The 23,885-nt window shown below is 44.0% G+C and overlaps 1 protein-coding gene and 1 long non-coding RNA gene across 6 annotated transcripts in view; one reads left to right on the top strand and one right to left on the bottom strand.

Moving 5' to 3' along the window:
• HECTD4 (HECT domain E3 ubiquitin protein ligase 4) overlaps positions 1–23,885 on the top strand; it is a 200,482-nt gene that overhangs the window by 118,043 nt on the left and 58,554 nt on the right. For 3 of the 5 annotated variants that reach the window (XM_029055434.1, XM_029055428.1, XM_029055420.1), the window contains exons 22-39: positions 317–463; positions 1,701–1,805; positions 2,613–2,776; positions 3,253–3,486; positions 5,739–5,931; positions 6,137–6,241; positions 8,943–9,031; positions 9,460–9,635; positions 11,143–11,278; positions 11,641–11,782; positions 11,910–12,076; positions 12,780–12,926; positions 13,163–13,347; positions 14,559–14,712; positions 17,273–17,553; positions 18,625–18,814; positions 22,361–22,442; positions 22,818–23,020. In XM_029055434.1, coding sequence (XP_028911267.1) covers positions 317–463; positions 1,701–1,805; positions 2,613–2,776; positions 3,253–3,486; positions 5,739–5,931; positions 6,137–6,241; positions 8,943–9,031; positions 9,460–9,635; positions 11,143–11,278; positions 11,641–11,782; positions 11,910–12,076; positions 12,780–12,926; positions 13,163–13,347; positions 14,559–14,712; positions 17,273–17,553; positions 18,625–18,814; positions 22,361–22,442; positions 22,818–23,020 — 2,900 coding nt within the window. The remainder of the gene's footprint in view (positions 1–316; positions 464–1,700; positions 1,806–2,612; positions 2,777–3,252; positions 3,487–5,738; positions 5,932–6,136; positions 6,242–8,942; positions 9,032–9,459; positions 9,636–11,142; positions 11,279–11,640; positions 11,783–11,909; positions 12,077–12,779; positions 12,927–13,162; positions 13,348–14,558; positions 14,713–17,272; positions 17,554–18,624; positions 18,815–22,360; positions 22,443–22,817; positions 23,021–23,885) is intronic. The other 2 variants (XM_029055452.1, XM_029055443.1) reach the window with 1 other exon arrangement.
• On the bottom strand, positions 11,040–12,494 carry LOC120638097. The gene is made up of 2 exons (XR_005659584.1): positions 12,264–12,494; positions 11,040–11,228 (listed from the first exon to the last, which is right to left on the bottom strand). It is a non-coding gene; the product is annotated as an uncharacterized LOC120638097 (long non-coding RNA).

The raw sequence follows: 23,885 nt of genomic DNA, 5'->3' as shown, positions 1-23,885 counted from the left end.
ATTAATGTAAGCTAGGAAGTGTTTTTTAATTTCAAAAATATTTATCCAGTAGTTGAGCTATCGCCACTGATATCGTTGTACTGTAGAATGCCTAAGTTGTAAATGATATATGAAATGCATGGCGCCTGTCACACTCTGGCTGCTCAGTAAATACTATTTGAGTACGTAGTCTGAAGTTGCATGAGATATATCGGTCAAATTAGACCGTGCTATTTACATTAAAATGACACCAGTACCTGGTTATAAACTGTTTAAAGACCACCTCTTTTTGCAGCCTCTTTATTTGTAGATTTTGTTTTTTGTTTTTCTTTTACAGTCTAACAGTATATTTTCTGTTTTGAAGTTGGTGATATATGCTGGGCCTAACACTAACAGTAGGAAGGTTGCTGAATATGGAGGCAATACACTGGGATATGGCAGTCGTAGTGTCTTAGGAACTGGTTGGCCGAAAGACTTAGTGAAGGTACGGTATTTCAGTCAAGATCATTTCATAGAAAAGCAAAATGAACTCTTACTCTTTTTTTTTCTTTTCTTAGCACCGTGGCCCCAGGTGTCAGCGTAAGGCTTCTTGTATAAACTATGCTTATTTTTCAAGGAGTCCTATTTCAAAGCAGGGGCTCTTTCTCAGTCTAAACGAGGAGTGAACCTGCTCCGGATGAGCTCACCTCTCACTCTAGTAATCCCGAGGGGCGGCCTCTTGGGGTACTGCGATCCAGTCCTCCCCACACCCCTTTCCTCTGCAGATTGGCCACCCTCGCACACACAGATCTGTCAGAGTGTCCTCGCAAGGACCGGCAATTCCCACATTCCTGCTCCTTTTGGCCTTCGGGGCAACCGATACCCAGATGCAGGTGTATTTCTGAAGACACTCAATAGCAGAGGTTGATCTTTGCAGGTGTCTCGGATGACTTTTGTTACTCGTGAGCAAAAAGCCATGGACAGATATTCATAAAGATGGCTCTAAACGCTATTAATTATGCACAACCCTCAAAATAAAATAGGAATATTCGAAGTCTGCGCTCCAGGTTAGTTAGGTTTGGTAAATGAACTAATAGAATCCTGTGACCGGGGTGCTCGCTTTGAACCCCAAGACATTCCCGGGGCTCCCTTACAGTGCATCCCCTTTTAGTCAGGAAGTGTAATAGTTTAGCTACTACTATGGTGTAATTTGGATCCATCCAGTTCCCGATGAATCCAGTTCTTGACGTGGATAACCTGTTAATCGCATCTTGTTTCTTACCCGTAGTATTGAGTTTATAAAACATTGCATAGCCTTCTAGCAGCCCACCTGTGGTGCTTTACTAGCATTGGCTACAGCAAGGGCAGTTTTCCCGCCCTCTTGACAGAGGTAAGGAGCTGGTGATTCTTACCTGTGCATGAGGGCAAACGGGAGGGGGAAGTCTAGGTGTCTGATGGTTACTGGAATTCAGGCTCACGATTTGAGTAGACACCACCGTACATCCGTAGCCCAGCACCCGGGCTTCCGTCACCAAGAACCACCTGGACAGGAGAGTATCCCGAAGGGACAGGGCTCTAAACGAGGGTCGGAATTTGAAAGGAAAACGTCGTTTATTTAAAAGAAAACAACGCGCTCTGATCGTTTTTAAAGTAAGCCTGTGAATTACCCCGGTCTTTTGAAAACTGTCCTGCCTTGCTTTTAAAAGTGCCTTTTTCCCTCCCCCCCCCCTTAAATTTTTAAGGTTGAAGGAGATACAGTCACCTTCTCCTTTGAAATGAGAAGTGGTCGTGAACACAACACTCCAGATAAAGCTATGTGGGGCTTTGCTTGCACAGTTCGCGCTCAGGTACTCTTAACATGACCACCTCTGTTTTGTATAACGTGCTTCCTGTGTTGCTCAGTTATGTCATCTCCATTGAAAAGTCTGGCTCTGGCGCGTGTATGGAATAAGCTCAAGTGGTGGTCTTTAGAAGAACTCAAAAGTCCACCGTGTCGTAGGCGCGATGGCTATTTGGCAAGGATCCTGTCCTGAGGCCTCGGCGAGTGAGCGGGCTTAGGTCTCTCCCCTCAGTGGGAAAGAGATACTCGGGTACGTTATGTAAGTAACGTACTAATTCCGAGTAATGGAGGCCCACGCTACAGGCACCTCCTGCTAGTTGATCCGCGAAACCCAAAAGCTGTAAGTCTCGTAGGTGGCTCAGGCTGGGGAACGAGACGGGAAGGTAGCGGGGTGCGGTGTGACTGCTGTTGTTTTGGAGCAGGAAGGGCTTCTGGGATTAAGGGTGAAATGAAAGTGTCAGGATTCAACTGAGAGTCATATCCTGTCTGATGTGACAGAGAGGACTTCATCCTGAGAGCCTGGGTCAGGAGACTCTAATGGTCCTGATTTTTTTTTTTCCAAATTTAATATTTGAGTCATTAATATTGCCCCTGAGGCCTTACCCTTCTTTCCCTCCGGCTAACTTCGACCACCCGTGACAGCCCAAGGGCTGAGGTGCTGTTCCTAAAGGTGTTTAATTTTTTTCCCTGTGCTTTTAAAATGGTGGCAATACTGCTAGGTGCACTTTGATTGTGACCCGGAGATTGGGGAGGAGTTTTACTGCCTGACTTAATGGACATTGATCAGTATGGTTTACCCCTGTCCACATTACAGGAATCTTCAGAAGATGTGTCGGGAGGATTGCCCTTTTTGGTAGACCTGGCTTTAGGTCTGTCTGTATTAGCTTGTTCCATGTTAAGGATCTTGTATAATGGACCAGAAATTACCAAAGAAGAGGAAACCTGTCAGGAACTCCTACGATCTAAACTTTTGCAAAGGTACGAGATTTAAATACGGAGAGTTTTGCTTATCGAGGACAGAGACTTTATTGCGAGAAGCTGCAGTTTTTTATTCTTTATCCGGCAGTGGTTGTATTTGCTGCGGCAGCTAATTTTGATCGGCTGTTTTGCACCCTAGCCGGTGCATTGCCTTCCAGAAAGTTAAATGAAAGCTATTGTTCCCCGAGTTTGAGGTTGTCCTTTAACCTCATACATTTTCCCACAGATTTCCAAATTCTTGTTTTCTTTTAAGTTCAGGAAAAGGGTTAATATGGAATCATTTTTTAAAAGCTTTTAGAGTTATTCATAGTTTGTCTTCAGTTATGGTTTACAAGCATGCGTTAAGCCACGCTCCGTTCTGAGAGCCAAATAGATGAGAAATTCAGGCACTTAGTACGGTACTTTGCGCTCAGTAAATCCGACTGAGTGAATGAATGAAATGCAGAGTGAGGGTAACTCTTGTTCCGTTTTCTCAGATGTCAGTGGCAAGTGGAAGCCAACGGAGTGATCTCTCCTGCTCTTACACCAAGTCCCTCGCCCTTGCCGCTCACCATAGACGAAGACCGAGAATTCACGTACCCATCTGATGTCCTCGTGCCTCCAGTTGGAAATTACTTTGACCTACCTAGGATCAGACTGCCGCCAGGCATCATGATCAAGCTCAGGGAAATTTCTGGGCGGGCTAGACCTCAGTTTCGACCAAGCATAAAGTATGTCGTCGTATTTATGTCTCTAATCGGAATTTCTTGCATTGATGAGTTGAATTTTGCCGGGCTTGGGAGTCAGAGGTCATGGGTTCGTATGCCGACTCTGCCACTTGTCAGCTGTGTGACTGTGGGCAAGTCACTTCACTTCTCTGTGCCTCAGTTACCTCATCTGGAAAATGGGGATTAAGACCGTGAGCCCCACGTGGGACAACCTGATTATCCTGTATCTCCCCCGGCGCTTAGAACAGTGCTCTGCACATAATAAACACTTAACAAATACCAACATTATTATTATTATTACATACTTAATTTTACATTTAGCCTGGGCGTACTCTGAATGGGTGTGAACTCTTCTGTCTCTGGAAGCACTTTGGCTCCAGGGTTTCGGTTCAAATCACGAGCAGTGTTCAGCATTCCTGTGCTGTGAAGGAAGACCCATCAATCTTCTCCTTCAGATTTTTTTTTCTCCCAAAAGAATCTTGACTCTGAGCTAAATTTTTGTTAATAATTGAACACAATTAAATATTAAGATGGATAAAATTAGTCATGATCATTCTATTTTTTTCTTATATAGCTTGATAGAGCTTGAAAGCAGCCCCAGTTTTTCTTCAGTCCTGGGGATCCTGGGTTAGCCTCGTCTTTGATAGCGGTGTCTGGCTCTTCCTCTGAAATGAAAAGATTAATTTTTTTTTGGCTTCAAGCAAAATTAACTCCAGGGTCTTTCTTCAAATGTGGAAAGCCGTTTATTAATAATAATAATAATAATAATAATAATAATGATAACTGTATTATTTGAGCGCTTACTATCAGTTCTAAGCACTGTTCTAAGCACTGGGGTAGATACAAGGTAATCATGTTGTCCTACATGGGGCTCACAGTCTTAATCCCCATTTTACAGATGAGGTAACTGAGGCTCAGAGAAGTTAAGTGATTTGCCCAAGGTCACACAGCAGACGAGTGGCAGAGCTGGGATTAGAACCCACGTCTTCTGACTCCCAAGCCCGTGCTCTTACCACTAGGCCACGCTGCTTCTAAAGTAGCCTGCCACTAGGCCACGCTGCTTCTTCTACCTGGATAATCACCGTGCTTAGAACAGTGTTTGGCACATAGTAAGCCCTTAACAAATACCATAACTATTATTAATTGGAGATGACGTATCTTCTGGAGAACTTTTCTGAGCTATTTCTGCACCGGTAAAGCAACTGGAGAGAGGGGCGACGGTAGGAGGAAGAATGTGTGGGCCACTGCTCTCTTCGCAGAAAAGATCTCCCGTCATCCCATGAAAATTCCTATCAGCAAGATAAGGAACGTGTCTGCTAATTCTATTGTAGTTTACTTAGTGCTTAGTACAGTGCTCTGCATGTGACAAGTGCTTAATAACTACCACTGATTGATCTGAATCAGCAATTGGCAAGATGGTTTCACTGAACAAGGAATAATCAGTTAGCCAAGTGTACCTGAGGTTTTTTTTAATGTCCGTCTTCTGTTTTAATTCTGTCCCCCACTTCAGACCGTAAGCTCCTGGTGGGCAGCAGTCGTGTCTGCCATCTCTCCTAAGCGCTTAGTACAGTGTCCTACAGTAAGAGCTCAATATATACCATGGATTGATCGATTGTCAACAACCCTGCGTGGGAATTTACAGAGGGAAGTTCTTGAAAAAGGGGAGAGGCATCTAGGGGGAAGGACAGCACAGCCGGCCTTAGTTCTCGTACTGTCATGGCAGTAACCTTCATCAACCCTCTCATTATCCAGGAAATGAAAATAAATCTCTTCCCTTTATTTTCAGGAAGTTGGCTGTACTGCCTTTCCAGGATAAATTGATCTGAATAATATTTGAGAAAGATAGGGGAGAAGATGGATGACCTTTGAAGTACAGGGAATACAGAACAGTTTTTTCAACAGGCCTCCTTGGGTCTTTCTCACCACATCATTATGCCCATTTTTTCCCCTCATCTTATTTTTCCAACACTGTCACAATACCAGCTTCTGTAAGCACTTTGAAGTTTTATTTTAACCTTCATGGTATTTCCCTTGCAAGCAAAGTTGGTAAGTTACTGCCAGCTGAACACAAAGCCTATTCATCTTTGGGACTGTTAATCCTTTTTGAATCCAAAATAGAAAACCAAGAAAATTTCAGTGAAGGTCCTTGGCTGCGTTTTGGGTACCGATGTAGATATAATCCGTTAAAGCTTTAAACTAACCAGGGATTTAGTAATCCGTGAGTAGACCCTTGACCTTTTGCCTCTTTATTCTAGGGAGGTGATTCAACCAGATGTGATGGAAGAAATGGTAGTTTCGTGTGTTATTAAACACTTGAATTTAGTTGATGCACTGCAGTCCCTGATAAATTTCCAGTATCAAGAGGAGCATGCTGAAGAGTATGATTTATTATGTAAAATTATGGGCGAGACCTTTAAAAAACTCAATGCCATGGAAAGACAGCTGCAGGTAATGAGTGCTCAAAAAGTCATTGTTCCCTGAAAGAAAAGGAGAGTGTTTTTGTGCATGCCTGAATTTTAGGCCAGTTCAAACTGTGTTTTTGATTTAAAAGTATTATTGTTGTAGATTCCAGTAATTGCTTAAATTAGTACCTTGGGTATTACTTGTTTTCATCTATTGACAGTGAGTATTATTTTTATCCATTTGTTATTAGAGTGTTGCTGAATTGGAACAGAAATGGCAAAGTGAGGTAGATGAAGCCTTGCAAGGAAAGCTGGAAAACAATGCTCCATTCTTTTACGATTATCATTTCAATGAAGTGAGTATAGTAATGCTTTTGGCGGAGTGTCATGGGTGTCTCTTTGTTTAGTAGAGCCTATACGTACATTATCCGCAGTGTGGGATGCAGCCAACCGTGGGGCTTAGGTGCCTACAAGTACCTGTAGTCGAAAAATCCGCATTTGGTTAGGACCAAGGGCTTATGGAAAAAAGGGAGTTAGGGATTACCCGGCTTCATCAGAAAGCTGGGTGAAATTCTGAAAGGCTTATAGAAAACAAAACATAATGATTCAAACGTGTTTCAAGCTGACCGTGCCCCAAGGATCACATTTATCATCCTCATTAGCAGTTGGGATGGTCACTGATTGCCGAAAAGAATTCTGGGTCATTTATATTTTTCTTTGTTTTGAAACTGACCACTTTTGCCTTAATCGTCGTGCAAACACAGATGTAACTTTGACTGTGGTACTTTAACTGATGGGATGACTTGACCACAGAGATGGGGATTAGTTGGGGAAAGTTATCCCTGGCCAAAGAAAACTTTAGTTATTCAAAACTGAAAGCCATGGTTGCCAAAATGGTTAACAGAAAAGTGCACTTGCTTATCCCGGAAGAGTCAGTGATATCTATTGAGCGCTTACTGTGTGCAGAGCACTGTACTAAGCGCTTAGGAGATAACAGCACAACACAGTCGGTAGACACGTCCCCTGCCCGCAATAAGCTTACAGTCTAGAGGGGGAGATGGACATCAATATGATGGATTAATATTGACATTAATATTAACTGATTACTGTAAATAAATTATGGCTACGTGCCTAAGGATCCCTCCCCCTCCCTTCTTGCCCGTGGGAACCTGAGGGTGACCACCTCTCCCCTCTCCGACCCTAGGCCGGACCTCCTGACTCTAACCTCTACCAGTCCTGACCAAGACTGTAGCAGTGTGGGCTAGTAGAAAGAACCCGGGCTCGGGAGTTAGAGGACCTGGGTTCTAATTATGGCTCTGCCACTTGTCTGCTGTGTGACCGCCGGCAAGTCACTTGACTTCTGTATGCCTCAGTTACCTCGTCTGTAAAATGGGGATTAAGACTGTGGGACAGGGACCGTGTCCAGCCTAACTAGTTTGTATCTACCCTCACTCCGAGTACGGTGTCTGCTGCGTAGTAAATGCTTATCGAATACCATTTAGAGCAAATATTTGCCCTGGGGCTAATGGTGAGTGAGTATCGAGTGCTTAAAATCCAAGTGCGAGGGCGATACAGAAAGGAGAGGAATTAAGGGTAAATGAAGGCTTAGCTGGGGAAGGTCTCTTGGAGGAGATGTGATTTTTAAAAAGTTTTGAAGGTGGGGAGAGTGGTGGTCTGTCAGGTATGATGGAGGAGGGAGTTCCAGGCCAGAGGGAGGATGTGGGAAGCAGTGTGGCTAAGTGGAAAGAGCACGGGCTTGGGAATCAGAGGTCACGGGTTCTAATCTCGGATCTGCCACATGTCTGCTGTGTGACCTTGGGCAAGTTGCTTAACTCCTCTCTGCTTCCGTTACCTCATCTGTAAAATGGGGATTGAAACTGTGAGCCCCACGTGGGACAACCTGATTACCTTGTGTCCACCCCAGCGCTTAGAACAGTGCTCGGCACATAGTAAGCGCTTAATAAATACTATTATTATTATTATTATTATGTGAGCAATGAGTCAGCAGCGAGATAGTCGAGATCAAGGTGAAGTGAGTCAGTTGGCCTTACAGTGAAGTGAGTGGGCCAGGTAGTAGTAGGATTTATTGCCATTGTTCTCGTCTGTCCGTCTCCCCCGATTAGACCGTAAGCCCGTCAAACGGCAGGGACCGTCTCTATCTGTTGCCGACTTGTTCATTCCAAGCGCTTAGTACAGTGCTCTGCACATAGTAAGCGCTCAAGAAATACTATTGAATGAATGAATGAATATTGGTGAGGAAAGGTGGAAGGGGGTAAGCTGATTGAGGACTTTGTCAATCAATCCGTGGTATTTAATTGAGCGTTTACTATGTGCAGAGCATGGTATTAAGCATCTGGGAGAGTCCAAAGCAATAGAGTTGGCAGACGCGTTCTCTTCCCACAATGAGCTTACAGTCTAGAGGGGAAAAAAGGCAATGGTAAGGAGTTTCTGTTTAATGTGGAGGTGGATGGGCAACCTCTGGAGGTTCTTGAGTAGTGGGAAAACATGGGCTGGACTTTTTATGTAGAAAAATGTTCTGGGCAGTAGAGTGCAGTCTGGACTAGAATGGGGAGGGACGGGATGTGGGGAGGTCAGCAAGGAGGCCGATGCAGTAGTCAAGGTGGGAAAACTGGTGAGAAAACCCCGATTGGCGAGGCAACTGTAATTTTGTATTGTACCATTTAAAATAGACCAGATTTCTGTAAAGGAGTCTAAAATACCGGCATTAAAAGAATAAGTATCAAATTCAGCTGCAATTTCTTGCTTTTTTAAATTATCCATTTCTTCGTTAAGAACTTGAAGAGGCTGATGTCTTCAGTTCTGTACCCTTTTTGAAAAACGACAAAAATTACATTGATTAATATTCACTTGAAACGATCGCCAGGCCACTTAATGATCATTAGCATGTCAGTGGACATGCCAGTTATAGCCTGGAAAATGAACACAAAGGATTCTGTTCCCCCAGCACGTCTTGATCAGGACATTTTAAATGTATTCAAAAGTACCCAATTTAACTGATTCCAGGCATCATCTTTTCTTGAATCATTCTCTCTTTAGAACAAAATGAAAGAATTAGAACTTTTATGTTCAATGAAGGAAGTCTCCTTTGATGGAAGTGATCTTGAGAATATGGTCCTGTCACTGAGGTTAGTAATGTTCAAAAAAGGAAAAGAAAAAGTAAGTTGAATTCATTAATTGGACTTGAGAATCGGCCAGAAGTCGAGAAAATGTACATTGATAGTTTTCTGTATTTTATCTCATTCAAAGAGTACGAGTCAGGTCTTGATAAGCTTTCTCATATGAAACCACCATTTTACTCTTGGTGTTAGAAGGTGGAATAAACTGGGAGTCATGACTTTTTAATTTGAGGCAAAAGTAGATGACTGCTTACTGCTTACTGGCCTGCAATTATTGAAAGTACTAAAAATATCTTTAGGTGATATTTTAATTTATCTTCAGGTGATATTTTAATTTATCTTCCTCCTCTCTCAAAATGACCTCTCTGTCCTAGAATCCTTTGTGATACTAAAATGTGCTTCAGAACAACTAAATTGCCATTATTTTTTTCTTACAGAGAGAAATTTCTACAGGAAGTGAATTCGCTTATTCAGAAACCCTCACATCCAATGGCTAAGACTAAAACATTGGTGAAGAGTCTGATGAACAGAGCAGAACTGCTATTGCATGTGACTATTGCAGCCCAATCTAGCCTCACAAGAAGCATATCAGGCACCCCAGCTGAAACACCAGGTACTGGCTACAAATAACTTGTCACGTGACACTCTGGCTTCTTTTGCTGTGAAGTTATAGATACTTATTTTTTGTTTACTTTTTTTAAGGCGGCTCTAATCGCCTCTTACCCGGGTTTGGGGAAGCTCTCCCGATTTCATGTTTTCACTTTCTCCACTGTCTACCTAAGCGTAGACAGAGATTATTGACTTGATACTTTGCAACTATTTTAAACGTTTTGCAAGAGAGCATGTATATTTGTCCTGAAAAACAGGAGCCGAAATATCACCAAATACTTGAATTCTCTGCCCATTCTCAGCCTTGTGGTGTCGTGGCTGCCCTGGAGAAAGGAGGAAAGATGGCAGTGGCAATTCCATTTTTTATTACTGTTCACTGTCTCTGTTTTTGCTTTCTGTATATTTTTTCAGGGTTTGGGAGGGAGAGCTGTTTTCGATGTTGAGAGGTTTTTTTTTCCTGGACTTGCCACCACTAACTTCTTGTCCCCTCAGTGGAAATTATGTTACAATATTTTTGAGTTACATAAGCCAAAAACAGGGATTCATTAAATTCCTAAAATTAGGAGCTGCCCAAATCTAGGTTTTTACCTAACCAGATTTTAGTTAGATGCAGCCCGAAACTTTCCCCTAAGGAAAATTTCACTGAGCACATGATTTTTAAGTTAGCTTTGCCTGCACAGATTCCGTTATAATCCTCCATTAAATCTTTAAGTAGGCTAAAAAGATAGATCTGTAGCAAAACTCATTAGTTTGTTACTCAGTTATGACTCTCTACAAATTCAACTCAAAAGCCTCTATTTTACATATCGAAGGCCATCAATCAGTAGTATTTTTTGAACAACTATGAGCAAAATTGGGATCTAGGGATTTGGGAATAACAATAGAAGTAAAAGATGAGATCCCCACCCTCAAGAAGCTTGTGATTTAATAAGCCAGAGGTTATTAAATAGATTTGAAGTGTCAGAGAAACTAGGAAAAGGCCATCTATGAGGCAAGTGATCTGTCCTTAATTATTTACAATTTTTTGGGTAGTTAAAAAGGCTTACTCTGCCATTTCTTGCTTGTACTAAGTGACAAGTGGTATTTCATGGAATTAAATATTCCATTCTCAGTCTTTACTTGACTCTTTAAAATGGGAAGAAAAGGTCCATGGTGACTAAGAGCTGGAAAGTGATTTTGGGGGATTACAGTTTGGAAGACACTTCAGAGGTGAAAATCGTGATACCTGCTGTGCCATCCAGAATGCCATAAAATTGTAGCGGGGCAAGTTGCATCTCTCTTCTGTTGGGTACCTTTATTGTGTCCATAGGCCTTACAAATGTTTATTTACACCAGTATCTGTCTCCCGCCCTAGACTGTAAGCTCTCCGGGGGCAGCGGTGGTATCTACCGAACATATAACAAATATATAAGCTGCATTTAGGCTTTATCTTTAGCAGTAATTTTTTCAATAAATACAGTTGTTCGATGTCTTAGCAGAAGTGATGAGTCAGTGTGTTTCGTTCATTCCAGCATGTAAGTCAGCCTCGGAAACGAAGGTGATATCGCCTGTTGTCCGGCAGCCCGTCTTTCTCCGCAGCATGTCAGCTCCTTCTGACCTAGAAATGATCGGCAATGAAGATTTGGAATTTACTAGGTCAAATCAGAGGTAAGTGGCCGTTAGGCCACAGTGCTGTAGTTAACGCAGAGAAGCAGCGTGACCTAGCGTGTAGATCCCGGGCCTGGGAGTCAGAAGGAGCTGGGCTCTAATCCCGGCTCTGCCACTTGTCTGCTGTGTGACCTTGGGCAAGTCATTTCACCTGTCTGCGCCTCAGTTAACTCATCTGTAAAAATGGGGATTAAGACTATGGGCCCTGCCTGGGACAGGGACTGAGTCCAACCCAATTACCTTGTATCTACCCCAGTGCTTAGTACAGTGCCTGGGACAGAGTAAGCGCTTCACGAATGCCACAATTATTATTGTTATTTGTATTTCTTCTCTCTTTGCTTTAATACAATATTTCTTCACAGGCGACGCCATGTTACCAGCCATCGTAGCAGCTCTTTTACTCTCCTCCAGTCATTGGCCATAGAAGACAGCAGAGACAAGCCCACATACAGCGTCTTGCTAGGACAGCTCTTTGCTTTCATCGGAACAAACCCCGACCAAGCAGTATGTCTCCGTTTATTCACTACGTCATCGAACCCAAAGAGGCGCTGATGAAGGGACTGTAGAAGGGACCGGCCCCCATCTTATCATTCAGAAATTTCCCCCTCTCTCTTCCTCTCTCACTTTCCAGGTTTCCAGTAGCAGTTTCCTCTTAGCTGCTCAGACCAGGTGGCGGCGTGGTAATACCCGGAAGCAAGCCCTAGTACACATGAGAGAGCTGCTGACAGCCGCGGTTCGAGTCGGGGGAGTAACACATCTCGTCGGTCCAGTAACCATGGTTCTTCAAGGAGGCCCAAGGTTGGTGGTTTGTCTGAAGTTTTGCCGTGGGCAAACTCGAGGATCCTGGCCGGACCGTACCCCGGAAATCCATGCTGAAGGTGGACTCGAGCCACCACTGAAAGTCTGCCCCCAAAGCCACTAGAGAGGAAATCTCCAAACTGTAATATCTGCTATCTTAGAGCAGATTTTCAGCTAATTTTCATACCGGGACTCTTCGTGCAGCCACTCGCAATCAAGAACCCCAACAGAGTTTTTCATATCAGCTTCCCACCAGCCTTTAAAGATCTCTTGGCAGTGGCAGAAAAATTACTTCCAAAGATAAAGCCTAAATGCAGCTTATATATTTTCAGCTTTTCTCCTTTCCCCTGCTAGTACTAGCAGCTTCTTTGGGAACAACGCTCACAGAGAATCACTGGCCTGTGTATGAAGCAGAGTGTAAATTAGGGGTTCCAGAGAACCTTCCTTCTGAAGCAGTGTGAAGTCATAAAGATGGTTTCCCTTTGAGGTTAGCTAATGATAACCCCTCTAGAAATCTGGCTCCTTATTCATTTTTGGGAATTGAGGGAGGGGAAAGCATGAACTCTTCGAAATTAATGTGTTTCAAAATTTCTGCTTATAATATCTCACAGAAACTCTGTTTCTTCCCCCAGGAAGTAGTAAGATAGCTATATTCCAAATTACTTGGTCTAACAAATCTATGTTTCTATTCCTATTTTCATAGAATTGAAGAATTAACCTGCGGAGGGATGGTCGAACAGGTTCAGGAAGCTTTTGGAGAGACCATGACTTCTGTGGTTACGTTGTGTGCTCGTTACCCTATTGCTTGTGCGAACAGCATCGGCCTCTTGTGTACCATACCCTATACAAGGTAAAATCCATCTGAGACAGTCTTCCGTTACACTTGTGACCTCCTATCGCCCAGTAGTTGACTGAAATCTTTTCTTCTTTTGAATGAGGGAGGGTCTCCTAGCCAACCGCTTTTCGGTTTTTCTCTTCACTTACTCCAGTGAAACCGTTTTTGGTGGGAGAAGTTAGGAGGAGGGGTTCTCTTGAGGGTTGAAAAGTTATGGGACTCTAGCTGAACCGTCTCCCTCCCTCATGTAGGAGTGAAGAGAAGTGCCTGGTACGCAGTGGCCTCGTCCAACTCATGGACCGACTCTGTAGCTTAAGCAGTCAGACGGAATGCAGCTCCAACGAAAAACAGACGAAGAAACAGAAAGTGGCCACCATGGCTTGGGCTGCTTTCCAGGTCCTGGCCAACCGCTGTGTTGAGTGGGAAAAAGAAGAAGGTGAGGATCTTGTCACCATAGATCACCCAGATCTTTGCAGTTTTTCAAAACATTTTGGATGTACACGACCGATATTTTCACGAGGCCAAAATACTTCTGGTTCAGCCCATTCACTCTTCTGATTTTATGAAAACCTCTAAGGTAACGTATTTTTTTAAGGGGGCCTCACGGATCCAAAAGAGTTAACTCATCCCCAGAAGGTGAGCAACTTATCTCTTTAGGAGGATCAAACAGTCTTTTTAACATGAACATTTCAACGGGAGTATTTTCAAGCTAGTTTATCGTATTCCTCAAAGAAAATGCTGTATTCCCAAAATCCTCACTAGGAGATTTATGAGCAAATTGGAATCCTGTCGATTGGGATGTTGGATGTTGTCATTAAGAGTTTATTTTTGCTTTAAATTTTCATTGTTTTAGTCAAAACAGCTAGTCACCCTGGTCAAAAGGTGACCAATTCACCCTATCAGGGAAAAGTTATGATTACTTTGTGTTCGTTTATAGAGGAACTGTATCATCTGAAATACTCCTGTTTAAGCCTTTGACTTTTTCATTTAAATTAAATGCTGTATATCATATATACAGATGAGGTGAGGGCCAATTCCTAAAGTGAAAAAAAATTCTACCTCGTTCGCTGGCGACACCCGCTGCTCCATTGGCAAACAATCCATCTGTGGTGTTTATTAAGCATTTATTAGGTGCAGAGCACTGTTCTAAGGGCTTGGGAGAGTACACTGCAACAGAATTAGCTTATATAATGAGCTTCCAGGCATTTCCAGGCCAACCGGGGAGCGGGGTTGGCAGCTGTGTGTTGCTGCTGCCGCTCCGGCCGAAGTGGCAACCGAGGGTTAGGGTTGGCAGCCGAGGGTTAGCGTAGCCAACCGCTGACGAAAACCTCAGGCGTGCAACCTAGGGCCGCAGAGTGGAGCAAAATGGGAGAGGTGCAGCCGCTGATGTCCTAAGGCAGCGAACAACAGCAGGACAGGGCCTGGAGGCTAGGCAGGGCAACACCACCTGGCTCGCACCACCTCAGGAAACCCTTTCCGTGGCTGCTGCTTATATCAGAGTCAAGGTAGGGCCAGATCTGACATAACTCCAGCCCCGGTGAGGGCATTAGAATAGCTGGCATTTACAAAGCCGATGGATTTTCCATTGCCACAGGACTTGGGGTTTGTTGTTTTTTCACCATGAGAGTTCTTTCCTCACCCCTGAAGGTGGCTCCACGGAAGCCGTCCACTCTGGGTTGGCGCGACAGGTGTCCAGCCTACTCACCAACCACCTCGCTAGAGCTACCGAGTGCTGCGGCAACCAGGCTGCTGGAAACGATGCCCTACAGGATGTCCTTAGCCTTCTGAATGATCTTTCAAGGTACAGGAGCCTGCAGACTTAGCTTTTTTCATTGTTTCTGAACGATCTGGGTAACTCTTCCAAATGATTCGAAAGCATTTCACTTTCTAAGGGGAAAATTGTTGAAGAGATTCATTCCCTCCAGTTATCATTTGTGTTAATTCTGAAAAGACAAATCCTTAACTCACGTGGGAATTATAAGTAACGTATTTGAAACCTATCCTTAGAAATCTTTGCTTCACGTAGGCATAACAGGCACCCAGATCAACGCAAGAAGAGCCAGTGATTCAGAAGGAAAGCAGGGGCTCGAACAGAGCCGAAAGGAAGAGGGAAATGGGGCTAACCCAGACACGAAAGGAGGGAGTAGCATAGACAGGAAAAGCTCCAAACAGACAGGGCAATTCTCAAACCAAGAGCCACCACGAGTGAAACGCGGTGGCCTAGTGGAAAATTGCATAGGTTTGGGCGTCAGGGAACCTGGGTTCTAATCCCAGTTCCACCACTTGCCTCCATGTGCAGATCACTTCTCTGTGCCTTGGTTTTCTCATCTGTAAAGTGGGAATTAAATACCTGGTCTCCCACCCCCTTGGTCTGTCAGCCCACGTGGGACAGGAACTGGGCCCAATCTGATTATCTCGTCTCTACCCTGGCTCTTAGTACTATGCTTGGAAACATAGTAAGCACTTCACAAAGACCGTAATTATTATTACCAAAATGTACCTCCACTGCTCTATCTCCCTGCTGTCTCCACTGCCTCCAAGGTAGCGACTGAGGCCAGAAACATTTTCTGTGGGAGGCAGGGCTGAAGTTTCAGCAGCGAGTGTTGGAGAGCTGCGAAGTCATAGGTAGTCAGCCATTTCACCCTAGCCTCACTACTCCTGGGGGTGGGAGAAGCAGTGACGGGCGGACCAGGGAATTAATTCATTCACTCAATAGTATTTATTGAGCATTTACTATGTGCAGAGCACTGTACTAAGCGCTTGGAATGTACAAGTCGGCAACAGATAGAGACAGTCCCTGCCCACCGACGGGCTTACGGTCTAATCACGGTTTACAGTCTAATCTGTAATTAGATTACAGGGAATCATCTCTGCTTCCTAGCCTACCCAGTAAGTCATTGCTCAGAGGTTGTCTGTAAGACACAGTGGTCAAAGTGGCCATCCAAAGTGTTGACCTTCCCTTCTTCGCCTATTAGGTTAAAGACCAACTTTGTAGGATTAGTAATTAACTTTTTCTCACCCTTTGTTTAAAGAAGGGCCTATTTTAAGATCATTTCATGTTTGCAATGGAGGTAACTACCATTTAATCAAAAAATCTCATTGACAATTCTGAAAAGAACAAGATTTTGAAAAATCTAATATTGCACAGTTCAGTGCTGTATAAGCCAAAATGAGACCCCCTTACTACCCTCGAGCAGAATATTTCATAGGGAAATATTACATACCTCGTTGTAACATTTCTAAAACTGCATGGGCGTATAAAAGCAGCATGGCGAGGTGGATAGGGCACGGGCCTGGGAGTCAGAAATTCATGGGTTCTAATCCTGGCTCGGCCATTTGCCTGCTGTGTGACCTTGGGCAAGTCACTTCAGTTATCCACCTGCAAAATAGGAATTGAAATTGTGAGCCCCACGTGGGACAGCGACTGTGTCCAGTCCGATTTTCTCGTATCCACCCCATTCAATTAATGGTTTAGAGCACTGGACTAAGCATTTGGGAAAGTTCAGTAGAGTAACTGAACTATAATCTGAACTACTGAACCAGATTTATTTGAAGTAGTTCCATGAATGTTGCCTTGTTCCGGTGCTCTCCACTCTCTCCCCCTCAGCGCTTAGAACAGTGTTTGGCATACAGTAAGCACTTAACAAACGCCATCATTATTATTTTGCCAGTTCTGTAAATTGAGGGGGCTGAGGTGCTCAAATAATGTTTCTGCACCTATGAAATGCTTTGAAGAGCAGCATGGCCTAGTGGAAGGGCATAGGCTTGGGAGTCAGAGAAAGAACTGGGTTCTAATTCCAGCTTCACCGTCATCCTGCAGATCACTTAACTTCCCTGTGCTTCAGTTCCTTCACTTGCAAAAATGGAGATTTAGTACCTGTTCTCCCTCCTACTTTGACTGTGAACCCCATGTGGGACCTGATTATCTTGCATCTACCCCAGCGCTTAGTACAGTGTTTGGTACATAGTAAGCACTTAACAGATACCAGAGTCATGCCCTTAGGGATCAGGACATAATACTTTGATATTAGCTACTTCTCCACAAAATCACTGGGGTGCTGAAAAAGAATAATCAGTACTTATTGATCGTGTTATTTAGTAATGCCGTCATATTGATTTATTCCTAGCTTTAATATTAATTCGATGTCTTCAGCAGGCTAGATCCTTAGAATTGGAAGTCTGAGGGAGAATTTCCCAATTGGAAATTTTCACTGGAGGTTTTTTTTAATGAATTTTCTTTCATCATGAAACTCCTCAAACCCAAACTAACTGCACTAGTGAGTATCTGACAGGACTTTTGATTAGGCGGTTTGCTGGAAGTACCAAATGTAGCGTTCTATCCCATCTCCTCTTCTTTGCAGGAGTCACATTGGTAAAGCAATCCTCAGCCAACCAGCTTGCGTGTCCAAACTTCTTTCACTTCTGCTTGACCAACGCCCTTCTCCGAAACTGGTCCTGATTATCCTCCAGCTGTGCCGTGCAGCCCTGCCTCTCATGAGCGTAGAAGACTGTGGAAATGTGGAGCTTCCTCCGTGGAGTTACTCTGTGCCCTCTTTAAATAGCGAACAAGATGATCCCAGTGATCCGGCCTCCAAGATAGCATCATTACTCTTGGCCAAACTGGCTGATTATGTGGTCCCAGGTAAGGGCCTGTTGAGTAGTTGAGTCAGGAGGACCTAGATTCTAAACGTGGCTCAGCCACTGGTCTGCTGTGTGACTTTGGGCAAGTCTCCTAACTTGTGTGTGTCTCGCTTACCTCATCTGTAAAATGGGGATTAAGACTGTGAGCCCCACGTGGGACAGGGCCTGTGTCCGAGCTCATAGCACAGTGCTTAGAACAGTGCTTGACACGTAGTGAGCGCTTGACAAATACCATAATAATAATAATGGTGCGTATATCGAAGGCACATCTCCTCCAAGAGGCCTTCCCGGACTAAACCCCACTTTTCCTCATTTCCCAGTCTCTTCTGTGTCGCCCTGACGTGCTCCCTTTGCTCTTCCCCACCCCCAGCTCCATAGCACTTATGTACATATCTGTAATTGTATTTATTTGTATTGATGTCTGTCTCCCCGACTCTAGACTGTAAGCTCGTTGTGGGCAGGGAATGTGACTGTTTATTGTTGTATTGTACTCTCCCAAGCGCTTAGTACAGTGCTCTGCACACAGTAAGTGCTCAATAAATACGATTGAATGAATTAATTTAGTCCAGATAATGCACTCAGTTCGCATGTAACCCAGGGGTAACGTTTCTGGAGACCCCCCCCCCACCAAGTTAGGGAAAACTGGCACTGCTAATAATAATAGTAATTATTATGGTATTTGTTAAGCGCTTACTATGTGCCAGGCACTGTACTAAGCGCTAGAGTTTGCACACCTTGATCGGCCCCGCGGACATGGGCGCGACCTTTTTTTTTTTTTTTTGATGTTGTAATCACATTTTACCCTAGTTTGTACACTTTGTGGGAAGCGTATTCCCGGTTTCTCTGTCAGTGTTCTGTCCAAAACACGTAATACAAATCCACATTTTGGAAGAACTGACTGCACTGGATGCCATTTTTATCTTATCCGAAACCATGGTAGTACTTACTGCATTGGAAGGGCCAGAAAAAGAGAGAAAGCATTCTACTGCTAAAGCTTTCAAAGTATGGGGGAACAGACTTAAAGGAGCAGCATTTGAATCATTTCTTACTGGCCTTTGCATTTTGTCTGAAGGTTGTCAGACGGTTCTTTCACCCACTGCTTCTGAACCCGATACCACTTTGGCCAAAGCCAGTCCAAAAAATTCCATAAAAGGAGACAAAGATCCCGGAGAGGAGAGTGAAGCAGTCGATGGTAAACTTTCTATTTTTATTCACAAGCGAGAGGATCAGTCATCCCATGAAGTCCTTCAGCCGCTACTGAGGTAAATTAAAAGTATCATCGAGGGTTGCTGTTGAGAACTTGGTTTTATTTGAAATATTGGACTTTGGAAAAAGAATAACGGAATAAAAGCAAAATACGTTTTTAATGGCATTAATTTATCTAAACTACTAGCTTCAGTTAGACCCAGTACATTTTAGAGGTAATGTTTTGGTGAAAATAGGGAGCAGAACTGAGCAGGGAACAACATCCTCCTCTTCACTGATCTTCCTTCGTCTAGCTGCTCCCCCTCTCAAGTCCAAACTTCTCTCTTCTGTTGCTTCAAGATCACTGTGGGCAGGGAACATGTCCATCAACTCTCTTATATTGTCACTTCCCTATCGGTTAGTACAGTGCTCTCCACACCGTAAACGCTTGATCAATCTGATTGGTTGCCCGATCTAATCCCTGCTCCTCACATATCTGCTCTGTGACCTTAGGCCAGTCACTTAGCTTCTCTATGCCTCAGTTACCTCATCTATAAAATGGGGACTAAGGTTGTGAGCCCCACGTGGGACATGGACTACGTCAAACCTAACGCGTATCTACCCCGGCGCTTAGTAAAGTGCCTGGCATGTAACAAATATTAAACACATTTTTCTAAAGTGTCTTTTTTGTACACATCTGTTACTCAGAAACCTCCCATCAACCTGTCATTCAGTAAATCCTGTTAACTGAGTACCTACTGTGGGCAGAGCACTTGACTAAGGGCTTGAGAGAGTGCAACATAAAAGCATTGGTAGACCCGTTCCCTGCCCACGACGAGCTTACTGCAATGAGCAGAAACTCCCACCCATTTGTTTTAAGGCACTCAGTCAATTCTCTCCTTCCTACTTATCCACTCTCTTCTCCCACTCCACCCCAACACTTCTCCCTTCTCAGTCTGACCTGTACGCTGTGCCTTGTTTTCATCTCTCCCACTCTCAGCATTTTGCCCTCACCCGCCTCCCCAGACAGGAGCTTCCCCTCCGCCGAAACTCATTCATTCAGTTGTATTTATTGAGCGCTTACTGTGTGAAAAACGCCGTACTAAGCGCTTGGGAGAGAACAATATGGCAGCAGACGCATTCCTGCCCACAACGAGCTCACAGTCAAAAGGGGGAGACAGACATTAATATAAATAAATTACAGATATATACATTTATGCAGTGGGGATGGGAGGGATGATTATGAAGTAGCAAGTAAGCTGCGCAGAAGAGAGTGGGAGGAGAGGAGAGCTTAGTCAGGGAAGGCTTTTTGAAGGTGATGTGCCTTCAATAAGGTGTCGAAGTGGAGAGCAGTTATCAATATTAGGAGGGAAAGTGTTCCATTCATTCATTATCGTATTTATTGAGTGCTTACTGTGTGCAGAGCACGGTACTAAGCACTTGGAAAGTACGGTTCAGCAAAAGAGAGACAATCCATGCCCACAACGGGTCACGGTTTAGAAGGGGGGAGACAGACATCAAAACAAGTAAACAGGCATCAGTAAATAAATAGAATTATAGATATATACATCAAAACAAGTAAGGCATTAAATAAATGTAATTATAGATATGCACATATATACACAAATGCCATGGGGAGGGGAGTAGGAATAGAGCAAAGGGAGTGAATGGGGGTGATGAGGGGGTCAGGGGAAGCTGAGGAGAAGGGGGGCTTAGTCTGGGAAGGCCTCCTGGAAGAGGCAAGCCTTCAGTAGGGCTTTGAAGGGGGGAAGTGTGATTGGTGGATTTGAAGAGGGAGGGCGTTCCAGGCCAGGGGTAGGACATGGGCCCGGGGTCGACAGTGGGACAGGGAGAATGAGGCACAGTGAGAAGGTTAGTGGCGACGGAGGAGCGGAGTGTGCGGGCTGGGATGTAGGAGAGAAGGGAGGTGAGGTAGGCGGGGGCAAGGTGATGGAGAATTTTGAAGCCAAAAGTGAGGAGTTTTTGCTTGATACAGAGGTTGATAGGCAACCACTGGAGATTTTTGAGGGGGATCGGTTGATATGCCCAGGATGTTTCTGTAGAAAGATAATCTGGGCAGCAGAGTGAAGTTACAGCCTAAAGTGGGGAGAGACAGGAGGTTGGGAGAGCAGAAAGGAGGCTGATTCAATAATCCAATCGGGATAGGATGAGTGATTGTACTCCAGGTCAGAGGTAGGACTGGGCAAGAAGTCGGCGGCGAGATAGAGGTACAGTGAGAAGCTAAGCGATTAGAGGAGTGAAATGTGCTGGCTGGGTTGTAGTAGGAGAGCTGCGAGGTGAGGTAGGAGGGGGCAAGGTGATTAAGTACTTTAAAGTCAATGGTGAATTCTAACAGACCACAGATCTTTCCAGCCTCAAACCCTTCCAGAAATCCCAAGTTACATCCTCCCTGCCGCTTTTGCACTTCTGTGCCAACTGAACAAGAACTCACAACCTCCCGGAATACTTACATTCATATCTTCTCTATTCCTAACTCTTGTCCTCATGAACTTGAGAACTTAAACACAGGAGTACTTCTCCTGCGTTCAAGGACTCAAATAGTTTATTTTTTCCTCCCATCTGCAAATTATTTTAATTAATAACATCTGTCTCCTCTACAACTCCCTGAGGGTAGGGACCTTATCGCCTAACTCTATTATCTTCTCCCAAGCACTCAATAAAGTTCTCTGCACACAGATGGCACTCAATATATACTGTTGATTAATTGATGAGAAAATGATTTTAAAAAGGAATCAAAAAACACACACACCCGTAAAACCCCATTATCAATAACAGATACAAGACTAAGCAAACAGTGTAAAACCTCAGCAAGGAAGTAAAACTGCGTATGGCTCAGTGACCAAATCTTAAAGCCCTATCTGTGAGTCCTATTATATCTAGAATGGTGCAGTCAGGCTGTAGTTCATTATGCAAAAGGAAAATCTCTAAGGCTTTGGTGCTCCAGGCCGTTGATGGAAGAGCATCTTAAGAGTTGTTTTTGTTTCTGGGAGGGGAGTCTAGAGCTGGAGTGCTACGATGGTGTCTTATCGGAGGGGAGAAGATTTTTGAGGATTTTTTAAATAAGACATTCTAGATTATAACAATGCAGTCCTGTTATTCAAAAAAAAATTGTGGCCTACATCGTCCCTTTTTTCTCAAATGAACAGTTCTTGGAAGGGCGTTTGTTGCTGCTTCCATTCTCCAAAATGCCTTCTGCAGATTGTCCCAATTGTGAGATATACGGCAGAACCAAAGAGAGAACCTGAATATCCAGGTGATACTGTAGGATAGGAATTTTCCGTTCTCTGCCTTGACTGTCTTTGCCAAATTGGGAATTTAATCCTTTTCTCCCAGTTCACCGTCATCTACGGCTTAAATGATGTTCTTGTGAATGATTCCATATTGTTTTTACAACTGAAAGTGCCTCTGTGTTCCACTGCTAAGTTGCTGCCCTTCAATAGATCATTTCTTGTGATCAACCTGGTGAAGCTTTCTACGGCTCCTGGGATGACAAGTGCTTTTTTCAATATCCAGCGGCGGCTTTATAATCCTTGGAATTTTCCTCACAGGTAGCCACATTTACTGGGCACATAACAGTCTCCTTTTCTGCTTTTTCTATGTAGTAGCTCGGAAGGGCGGCCATTCCGACTTGGCACTGGTGCCAACATGGAGAAAGTAGTGAAAATGGATCGAGATATGACTAAGGTAAGAGGTCTCAAAAAGAAGCCTGTCCTTTAAAAAAAAATCCATTGCATGTCATTCCTCGATCTGCAGCCGTCTCTATTTTATTAATGCAGGAGAAGAAAAGATTAATTATTTAACATGGAATCTCAAGATTATTTGCAAGTCATTTTGAGTAGCTTTTAATTGCAAGTATTTTAAGAAAACCAATCAAATAGGATGTACTGTTGATACTAAAACGAAAATTCCAGGACAGTGAAAAGTATCTGATTTGCTGAATATAAAATGTTCAGACTATTTATAGTCTGGCAGTAATTAGAAGTGTGAGAATGTTAATGAATAGTATGTGGACTGAGATAATTAACAGCATCGTGAATCACTTCAATATTTCTTTCTCAGGGTGGCTGCTGTGAAGTTATTACAGAAGAGGCTGCGGCTGCTCTTCGCAAGGCAACCAAGTGGGCCCAGTCAGGGCTCATTGTCAGTGTTGGGCCACCCGTAGAAACGGTCAGCCCGGAGACCACGAGTGGACTCTCCACGGGTGACAAAAAGAAAACTGCTCAAACTTCAATTTGCCGGGAGAGGAACGCTGAACTTGCAAGGTAGAGACTCCCCACGCTGCTTTTAGACGGACTCCTCCGGTGGGCTATCGATTATTTAATCCAGTGGGATTTATTCAGTGCTCATGTGTGCAGAGCACTATACTCCTCAAAAAAACTCCAGTGGTTGCCTCTCCACCTCCACATCAAATAAAACTCCTCACCATTGACTTTAAAACACTCAATCACCTTGGCACCTCTTACCTCACTTCACTGCTCTCCTACTACAGCCCAGCCCGCACATTTCACTGCTCTAACAGCGTGGCTCAGTGAAAGAGTCTGGGCTTGGGAGTCAGGGGTCATGGGTTCAAATCCCAACTCAGCCGCTTGTCAGCTGTGTGACTTTAGGCAAGTCTCTTCACTTCTCTGTGCCTCAGTTGCCTCATCAGTCAAATGGGGATTAAGACATGAGCCCCATGTGGGACAACCTGATCACCTTGAATCCTCTCCAGCGCTTAGAACAGTTCTTTTGTACATAGTAAGCGCTAAATGCCATCATTTATTTATTTTATTTAACCTTCTTACTGTGCCTCGATCCTCATTTGTCTCACCGCAGACCCTTCGCCCACATCCTGCTTCTGACTTGGAATGCCCTCCCTCCTCAAATCCGACAGACAATTAATCTCCTCACCTTCAAAGCCGAATTGAAGGCCGATCTCCTCCAAGAGGCCTTCCCAGACTAAGCCCCACTTTCCTCATCTCCCACTTCCTTCTGTTTCACCCTGACTTGCTCCCTTTGCTTATCCCCCTCCCCGCCCCACAGCACTTAGGTACACATATGTTATTTATTTGTATTGATGTCTGTCTCCCCTCCTCTAGACTGTAAGCTTTTTGTGGGCAGGGAAAGTGACTTGATTGTTGTATCATA

Source organism: Ornithorhynchus anatinus, chromosome 2 (genome assembly GCF_004115215.2).
Source record: "Ornithorhynchus anatinus isolate Pmale09 chromosome 2, mOrnAna1.pri.v4, whole genome shotgun sequence".
NCBI classification, from domain to species: Eukaryota; Metazoa; Chordata; class Mammalia; order Monotremata; family Ornithorhynchidae; genus Ornithorhynchus; species Ornithorhynchus anatinus.
The sequence above is the reverse complement of the archived record's forward strand: the minus strand, read 5'-3'. Positions and strand labels throughout refer to the sequence as shown.